This window comes from Ascaphus truei, chromosome 18, assembly GCF_040206685.1.
Source record: "Ascaphus truei isolate aAscTru1 chromosome 18, aAscTru1.hap1, whole genome shotgun sequence".
In the NCBI taxonomy this organism is placed as follows: domain Eukaryota; kingdom Metazoa; phylum Chordata; class Amphibia; order Anura; family Ascaphidae; genus Ascaphus; species Ascaphus truei.
The window spans coordinates 27,239,095-27,248,939 of record NC_134500.1 but is presented as its reverse complement, the minus strand read 5'-3'; the positions used below and the strand labels follow the sequence as shown (position 1 = coordinate 27,248,939).

The following is a 9,845-nucleotide window of genomic DNA, read 5'->3' as shown; positions in this document are numbered from 1 at the left end:
ATATATATAGTATATAAGAAGAGAGGAAAGGGCCCCAAATAATCGCACTCTAGTATACCAAGTAAATATACAAATACAAATTTTATTAATTTAACTCACAGAATAAAGAATATAAAAGAAAGCATGAAATAATTAAAATCAGGCATGGATCCCCTGTACGTAAGATATAACTATCATCCTCTAACAATCAAATCAACATAGACATGATGTCTCAAAAAAAATAAAACTGTATACCCTTGAGTATGTCAAACAAGGGGAAGCTAATTGCTGCAGAAAATGGGCTATAATAAGGAGAGAACTACTCTAACCAAGTAAACAGATCATGATATCAATGCTCAATCCAAGGGAATCGTATATAATATTCCCTGGAAAATAGGGTACATATGTACAATAATTAGAGCAAAGAATAAAAACTTGGAAAGGCACACTCCAAAGCTGTATACCCTTAATCACATTTCACCTAAACATCAAACACATAGAGTCAAAGAGGAAGCAAAGAGCAATTGCTCAAAACATAATTACGTGTCCCTAAGGGGGGACAAACCAGGGGATCCTGCCTACAGCACCCACTCCTACGCGTTTCGGCCAGATGCCTTCAACTGGGAGAGGTGGGGTAGGCAGGATTATGTGCAAACTTAAAAAGGATTGTAATTTAGCCCCAAATCGCCGTCACCTGATAAAATTTGCATAATGAAGTTAATCACAATGACCTACAGGAGTGTACATAGAGATCCAAACCACTGCGCATGTCTCCAGCGGTGTCATCACTAAAAGCCCAGCAGTGCAGGGCAATACGCTGCAACACTCGCCACTCCGAGGGCTTCCCTATGCGCATGCGCAGTGCGCCTCTGCCCAACTAAAAAAAAAAAAACCTATGCTGGAGGTAGAAGTACATAGATCTACTCACCTCCACTATGGTGAATGTACAACGGATTTAAGATGTAAACAAATGCCCCAGCACAAAAGACTAGTGTCCCCAAATAAGTGAACAGACATACACAAGTATCTGCAAAATACTCATGACAGCCAAACAGAGAGTGGATAATCACATAATTATTTAGTACATTTCTGAGATGGCTAGAGATGTGCAATACTCATAAATAGAGTAAATATCAATGAAAAAATGTATCAATCAAATCACATAAATACATATTATAGGAAAATATCAGTGCTGATGTTGTAAGTATATACAGAAATAAAATTGAATTGAATATATGTTCCTTATGATAACACGGTACGTTTGTAGAAATACTAAAGGGCTCTACTAGGAGCAATCTGATTACTCAAAGTCACTTGAAAAAAGTTTCCAGTATAGGTGACCATAATTGGAGTAGATCCTAATTCTTCCGGAAATGGTCTATCTAAGATAGAATCAAAGAAATGGTTATGACAGTCAATCCAAATTCCAACTGAGGATGCTCGATTCCAGAGTCCCCTGGTCTGTCTTCTAACAGAAATCCTTAAAGGGTCGTCTTGTGAAGTGTCATCATCCAGGAGGTATCCTTATCCAGAGGAAGTTACAGGGATAAAGATGTAAATCGATCCAATATCCGTGCAGAGATGCTCAAACCCAGGATCCTGGAGGCAGACAAGGGGAAGAGGGATAGGGTGGAGAGAGAGAGTGGTGTATGAGATTCTCATCATGACGTTGAAAAATGTATATATACCCTAAAATACCTCAACACACAGTATTAATAATAGTTGTAAATGGGTATACAAAGGTTTTTTTTTTAGCATAGTAGAGTAGCAGGTTGGCAAAAGGCTACAAAAACATCGAAAAGCCCAGGTAGTCATTGAGACCACGTGGGGATCATTGAGTCCATCTGGACGATCCACCTGGACTCCCTACGTAGCAGTGCCTTCTCCAAATCTCCTCCCCTTATTCCCAAATTGACTCTCTATCGCAAAGGCCTTGAGTAAATTAAAATCAGAACCATGAACCTGAAGGAAGTGCCTGGCTACCGAAGTAATTTTCCTAAAGTTGTCTAGGTCTCTCGAAGCATTCTTGATGTTCCTAACATGCTCGAGGACTCTAAACCTGAATTCTCGTGTGGTCATCCCTATGTAGGGCAGACCGCAGGGACAGGGAATACAATAAATTACTCCCTTGGATTTACAGCCAAGGGACACTTTGATGGTAAAAGTATGTTTTTTTAGGAAATCCGTGAACACTTCCGCCTGGTTCATGTATCTGCAAGCCGAACAGTTCCTGCATTTGAAATACCCCTTCTTTCTGGAGATGGACAGAACGTTTTCATTAACACTTGGGACAAAATGGCTATTCACCAGTTTGTCCTTAAGGTTAGGGGACTTACGGCTGGTCATTTTGTGCTAGTCTTTTGTGCTGGGCATTTGTTTACATCTTAAATCCGTTGTACATTCACCATAGTGGAGGTGAGTAGATCTATGTACTTCTACCTCCAGCATAGGGTTTTTTTTTTTAGTTGGGCAGAGGCGCACTGCGCATGCGCATAGGGAAGCCCTCGGAGGTGAGGGAGTTTTCTCTGCGCGAACTATGCCCCTGTCGGGTTGCACATGCGCACTTTAGTGAATGACTGGTCCTGCCTCATTGGCCGAGTGTAAGTAGGGAAGGAGCGACTTATTAATGCATCGGGCATTTCCCGATGACGTCACCCGCATGCGCACTTTGCCATGTGAAGTGATACATCTGCAGTCCTTTTTGCCCTAATTCAGTGGCGAGTGTTGTAGCGTATTGCCCTGCACTGCTGGGCTTTTAGTGATGACACCGCTGGAGACATGCGCAGTGGTTTGGATCTCTATGTACACTCCTGTAGGTCATTGTGATTAACTTCATTATGCAAATTTTATCAGGTGACGGCGATTTGGGGCTAAATTACAATCCTTTTAAGTTTGCACATAATCCTGCCTACCCCACCTCTCCCAGTTGAAGGCATCTGGCCGAAACGCGTAGGAGTGGGTGCTGTAGGCAGGATCCCTGGTTTGTCCCCTTTAGGGACACGTAATTATGTTTTGAGCAATTGCTCTTTGCTTCTCTTTGACTCTATGTGTTTGATGTTTAGGTGAAATGTGATTAAGGGTATACAGCTTTGGAGTGTGCCTTTCCAAGTTTTTATTCTTTGCTCTAATTATTGTACATATGTACCCCTATTTTCCAGGGAATATTATATACGAATCCCTTGGATTGAGCATTGATATCATGATCCGTTTACTTGGTTAGAGTAGTTCTCTCCTTATTATAGCCCATTTTCTGCAGCAATTAGCTTCCCCTTGTTTGACATACTCAAGGGTATACACTGTTTTATTTTTTTTTGAGACATCATGTCTATGTTGATTTGATTGTTAGAGGATGATAGTTATATCTTACGTACAGGGGATCCATGCCTGATTTTAATTATTTCATGCTTTCTTTTATATTCTTTATTCTGTGACAGTTAAATTAATAAAATGTGTATTTGTATATTTACTTGGTATACTAGAGTGCGATTATTTGGGGCCCTTTCCTCTCCTCATATCATAAAACTGGCCCTTGTCGCACCACTGACTTGCTATTAAGCATTTATTGAAGTCGGTATTTAGTAACCTGTATAGCCAAAATTTACTTGCCCGGGGGTTAAATCCACTCGCCCGGGGCGAGCAAATGTATAGGTTTGTCGAACACTGTATGTATGTGTGTGTGTGTGTATATATATATATATATATATATATATATATATACATATATACAGTGTTCGACAAACCTATACATTTGCTCGCCCCGGGCGACTGGATTTAACCCCCGGGCGAGTAAATATTGGCCCAAGCAGCACACGTTTGGTACTAGGTGGCGAGTAGATTTTTTTTGTGTGGCGAGTAGATTTTTTGGTGATTTGTCAACCACTGTATGTATGTATATATATATATATATATATATATATATATATATATATATATATATATTTCAGTTCCTCCTGATCTTACACCATAAATGGAACTTTTTCAGGCTGGCTAAAGTGAGTGGAGTACCTCAGGGATTGGTACCCCTGCTTTTTTAACTTGTTTATTAATGACCTTGAGGTTGGCATCGAGAGCAAAGTCTCCATCTTTGCTGATTCTAAATTTGTGTAAGCTAGTAGAATCAGAGCAGGGTGACACACATTTCTCTCCCCTCTCCCCCCCCCTGATACATATCTCTGAAGGGGTCACCTGTAGAAGCTCCAGCTGGCGGTTTAAAGATCCCACAGACCAATCGGACGCCGCAACATCATTCCTTGAAGCTTCCTATTGGCCGGCGTGACACAGGGCCTTTAAAACTCTATTATATACTGACATCACGTTCAGAAGCATGTATCCCGGGGAGCAGGGGGGGGGGGGGGGGGTTCCCCAGAGCTGAAATTAACACAGGGACCCCCTAGAAATATCTGGAAACGGTGATTAAAGTCTGGATGTCTCTAGCAGTGACGGGTCCCAGTGTTAGAAGTATCTCTGCCGCAGGATCATTTTGTAACATTGTATCTTCCGTCTGCTACGGAGAGCGGACAGTCCTGTGACATCACACTGATCTCTGTACCACCTGGAACGTCTTGTACCAGAAGTGACATCACCAGAAAGGGGTGACTCACCAGAGAGGGGGATACGGCCTCACCTGTTCTATCACGTCAATTTTTTTTTTAAAGCACAAACAAAATGTATTTATTTATTAAAAGACCGAGAAAGACGTTTTTGGGGTGTAGCTGCCTTTAAGAGGACCCCAATTTCACCTTCCCCATGCATCCTGCCAAAATGGATTTGTCTAAAAAGATCCAGACACAACATAGAAAAGGAAGAGGCTTATTCAGGTTCACACCCCTTGCGTGGGGGGTGGGGGGAGGGAGAAGAGGGCGTTATATCATACAAAGCTGGAGCAATTACAAAACCCGTGAACGCAGCGACATTTCAACCTCTTACACCAACCCCGTCTTTATTCCGCTCATCTCCGAACATCACCAGCGAGACACTGGGTGGGGGGGAGAGGAGAGGGCACGGCAGCATTAAATTCTTTATTCACCGGTAGCAGAGGTGTTAAGAATTGCGTTTTGACAGACATAACAGCCAAAGAGTCCTATTAATTTCTGCTCTGTTTGAACGTGTAATTAATTTGTCTGAACTGTGACACACTAAAATATATATATATATATATATATTTTAATCAACAACCTTCTGCAGTAGGGGGGGGGGGGGGGGGGAAATGAAATGTACGTCAAACCAGCCATTTGAAATTCTATGGCTGCAATGCCGTTCACAAAAACATTCACGGCTGGGGATTTAAAATGGCTGCAGCAGTACCCCACACATTCAGCAAATCATAAGACGCCACCGAAAGTCAACAAAAAAAAACTACACTGAAAATATACAGTATTTATGTGGGAGAAGGAGCGTCTAAATATGTTACAGCTTCAATCTCTATATTGGGCGTTAGATTGATGCATCAAAATACAGAAAATTGCGTGCCAACACAATGTATCTGGACATCGAAAGGAATTCATTATTCCCGATTAGTTACAATCCCATTTTTAATTAGCATTTAACGAGAGCCGCTTTCAAAATGGGAACCACCATATCCTGCCATGGTCCCCGTTTCACGCACCCAAAAAAACAATAATGTTAAAGCCGTAAGAAAAAGGGAGGAAAATGCTAAATTAGTGAAAATCGCTTCTTCCATTCTCAAGGAGACAGACCGTGAAACGCAGCGGGGAGATTCTCCTCTTCCCTTCTCCGGGATACAGACCATGAAACGCAGCGGGGTAATTCTCCTCTTCCCTTCTCCGGGAGACAGACTATGAAATGCAGCGGGGTAATTCTCCTCTTCCCTTCTCCGGGAGACAGACCATGAAACGCAGCGGGGTAATTCTCTTCCATTCTCTGGGAGACAGACCAGGAAACGCAGCGGGGGAATTTGTCCACTGAATGCCCGAATATATATGTACACATTTATATATAGAGAAAAATTTCTATTTAGTCTCTTGTTCCGTGGGGGGTGGGGGGGAAGAGGGGGAGATGGAAAGGGGGCTAGGGATGAGACACGGAGTGCTGGAAAAGAGGGCAGTGGAAAGAGATGACCTCTCATTCTCCTCTGGCACAGGAGTAAAAGCCGACGCGTACTTTTAAAATGTAGAGAAGGAGAGAGCGGGCGTGGGGGGGGATGGGGATAGGAGGGGAGAGGACGCGGCAGCTCAGTTTCCCTGGAAGGCGCCTCGTGCCGCCGCTGTTGCTGCCCCTGCTGCTGCGTTCTGCACGTTGCGGTTGGTGAGGACGCCCTGGGAGAATTCTTCCTGTGCTCGCTGGAAACTGGCACCGGTCCTGCGATACATGGAGTGCACCTGACACAGATATAAAAACGGTGTGAGTTGTCTGATGAGAGGCGCCCCCTCCCGCTTGAGGGGTCAGTCCCTCCTAGGAGCAAAGTGTATTAATGGCAGTGACAGGGTTAAGGGGCCACATATTAAAGGGGGGGGGAAAGAGGAGACACGGAGCAAGGCCTGGGGGTTGGGAGGGGGAGAGGAGACACGGAGCGAGGCCTGGGGGTTGGGGGGGGGGGGGGGGAGGAGGAGACACGGAGCAAGGCCTGGGGGGTGGAGGGGGGGGGGAAAGAGGAGGAGACACGGAGCGAGGCCTGGGGGGTGGAGGGGGGGGGGGGAAAGAGGAGGAGACACGGAGCGAGGCCTGGGGGTGGGGAGGAGACACGGAGCGAGGCCTGGGTGTTGGGGGGGGGGGGGGGAGGAGGAGACACAGAGCGAGGCCTGGGTGTTGGGGGGGGGGGGGGGGGAGGAGACACGGAGCGAGGCCTGGGGGTTTGGAGGAGACACGGAGCGAGGCCTGGGTGTTGGGGGGGAGGGGAGGAGGAGACATGGAGCGAGGCCTGGGGGTTGGGGGGGGGGGGGGAGGAGGAGGAGACACGGAGCGAGGCCTGGGGGTGGGGAGGAGGAGGAGGAGACACGGAGCGAGGCCTGGGTGTTGGGGGGGGGGGGGGGGGGAGGAGACACGGAGCAAGGCCTGGGTGTTGGGGGGGGGGGGGGAGGAGACACAGAGCGAGGCCTGGGGGTTGGGGGGGGGGAGGAGGAGACACGGAGCGAGGCCTGGGGGTGGGGAGGAGGAGACACGGAGCGAGGCCTGGGTGTTGGGGGGCGGGGGTGGGAGGAGACACGGAGCGAGGCCTGGGGGTTTGGAGGAGACACGGAGCGAGGCCTGGGGTTGGGGAGGAGGAGGAGACACGGAGCGAGGCCTGGGTGTTGGGGGGGGAGGAGACACGGAGCGAGGACTGGGGGTTGGGGGGGAGGAGACACGGAGCGAGGCTTGGGTGTTGGGGGGGGGGAGGAGGAGGGGGGGGAAGGAGACACGGAGCGAGGCTTGGGTGTTGGGGGGGGGGGGGAGGAGGAGGAGACACGGAGCGAGGCCTGGGTGTTGGGGGGGGGGGGGAGGAGACACGGAGCGAGGCCTGGGGGTTGGGGAGGAGGAGACACGGAGCGAGGCCTGGGGGTGGGGAGGAGGAGACACGGAGCGAGGCCTGGGTGTTGGGGGGGGAGGAGACACGGAGCGAGGCCTGGGGGTTGGGGGGGGGGGAGGAGGAGACACGGAGCGAGGCCTGGGGGGTTGGGAAACACACTCACCCTCTTCAGCAGGAAGAGAGAAAACACGCTGCAGACTGTGAAGAAAGAGGCGACGACCATCATTATCACTGTGACGGCGACATTAACTTTGATCATGGTGAGAGCCATTATCCAACCGCTGCAAGGGGAGGAGAGAGGTTATGGAGGGGCGAGGGGGGGGGGGGAAGGAGGGGCGAGGGGGGGGGGGGAAGGAGGGGCGAGGGGGGGGGGGAAGGAGGGGCGGGGGGGGGAAGGAGGGGCGAGGGGGGGGAAGAAGGGGCGAGGGGGGGGGGAAGGAGGGGCGGGGGGGGGGGGAAGGAGGGGCGAGGGGGGGAAGAAGGGGCGAGGGGGGAAGAAGGGGCGAGGGGGGGAAGGAGGGGCGAGGGGGGGGAAGGAGGGGCGAGGGGGGGAAAGGAGGGGCGAGGGGGGGAAGGAGGGGCGAGGGGGGGGGGGGGGGGGAGAAGGAGGGGCGAGGGGGGGGGGAAGGAGGGGCGAGGGGGGGGGAAGGAGGGGCGAGGGGGGGGGAAGGAGGGGCGAGGGGGGGGGGGAAGGAGGGGCGAGGGGGGGGGAAGGAGGGGCGAGGGGGGGGGGGGAGAAGGAGGGGCGAGGGGGGGGGAAGGAGGGGCGAGGGGGGGGGAAGGAGGGGCGAGGGGGGGGGAAGGAGGGGCGAGGGGGGGGGAAGGAGGGGCGAGGGGGGGGGAAGGAGGGGCGAGGGGGGGGGAAGGAGGGGCGAGGGGGGGGAAGGAGGGGCGAGGGGGGGGAAGGAGGGCGAGGGGGGGGGAAGGAGGGGCGAGGGGGGGGGAAGGAGGGGCGGGGGGGGGGGAAGGAGGGGCGAGGGGGGGGGAAGGAGGGGCGAGGGGAGGAAGGAGGGGCTAGGGGGAGGAAGGAGGGGCTAGGGGGAGGAAGGGGGGGGAAGGGGGGGGGAAGGGGGGAGAGGGGGGGGGAAGGGGGGGGGAAGGGGGGAGAGGGGGGGGGAGGGGGGCGAGGGGGGAAGGGGAGAGAGGGGGGAAGGGGAGAGAGGGGGGAAAGGAGGGGCGAGGGGGGGGGAAAGGAGGGGCGAGGGGGGGGGAAAGGAGGGGCGAGGGGGGGGAAGGAGGGGCAGGGGGGGAAGGAGGGGCGGGGGGGAAGGAGGGGCGAGGGGGGGAAGAAGGGGCGAGGGGGGGGAAGGAGGGCGAGGGGGGGGGAAGGAGGGGCGAGGGGGGGGAAGGAGGGGCGAGGGGGGGGGGAGAAGGAGGGGCGAGGGGGGGGGGGAGGAGGGGCGAGAGGGGGGAAGGAGGGGCGAGGGGGGGGAAGGAGGGGCGAGGGGGGGGAAGGAGGGGCGAGGGGGGGAAGGAGGGGCTAGGGCGAGGGGGGGGAAGGAGGGGCGAGGGGGGGAAGGAGGGGCTAGGGGGAGGAAGGAGGGGCTAGGGGGAGGAAGGAGGGGGAAGGGGGGGGGAAGGGGGGCGAGGGGGGGGAAGGGGGGCGAGGGGGGAAGGGGAGCGAGGGGGGAAGGGGAGAGAGGGGGGAAGGGGAGAGAGGGGGGAAAGGAGGGGCGAGGGGGGGGGAAGGAGGGGCGAGGGGGGGGGAAAGGAGGGGCGAGGGGGGGGGAAAGGAGGGGCGAGGGGGGGAAAGGAGGGGCGAGGGGGGGGAAGGAGGGGCGAGGGGGGGAAGGAGGGGCGAGGGGGGGGAAGGAGGGGCGAGGGGGGGGAAGGAGGGGCGAGGGGAGGAAGGGGGGGCGAGGGGGGTGAGGGGGGAAGGGGAACGAGGGGGGGGGAAGGGGAGCGAGGGGGGGAAGGGGAGAGAGGGGGGAAGGGGAGAGAGGGGGGAAGGGGAGCGAGGGGGGAAGGGGAGCGAGGGGGGAAGGGGAGAGAGGGGGGAAGGGGAGTGTAACAGGGGACTTATCCTTGTTCACAAATGTGCCTCTAATCCAGCAGTGTGGTGGTTAACTGCTGGTAGCAAATTAACTAACACCACCTGCCTGATTAGAGGTGGTAGAAAAAGCCTGCCTTTGAGACAGGAAGTGACTCCTTAGCTCACTTGTGGGCTGAACTTTGGAGAACACAGATCTCTGGAGCTGACCTGTCTTGAGCTCTGTCAAGAAGAAACAGCAGAGCTGATTGCAAGACACCAAATAAGACTTCTAAACCTGGATGCTGATTTTCTGTGCACGCACGGGTGCGGTTCCAGGAGAGCAGAGAAGCTTACTCTACAGCAGCTAACAGATAAGACTTTCATTCTAAAGAGACTTCTTATATCTGCTTATGTCATGCTATGTGTTTGGGG

The 9,845-nt window shown here is 52.9% G+C and overlaps 1 protein-coding gene across 1 annotated transcript in view; it reads right to left on the bottom strand.

Annotated features, from left to right (window-relative positions):
* Window positions 1-4,772: 4,772 nt before the first annotated feature.
* Window positions 4,773-9,845, bottom strand: part of SCAMP2 (secretory carrier membrane protein 2) — a 17,620-nt gene continuing 12,547 nt past the window's right edge. Inside the window, 2 exon segments of the mRNA XM_075576153.1 lie at window positions 4,773-6,317; window positions 7,605-7,722. Coding sequence (XP_075432268.1) covers window positions 6,171-6,317; window positions 7,605-7,722 — 265 coding nt within the window. The 3' untranslated portion in view covers window positions 4,773-6,170.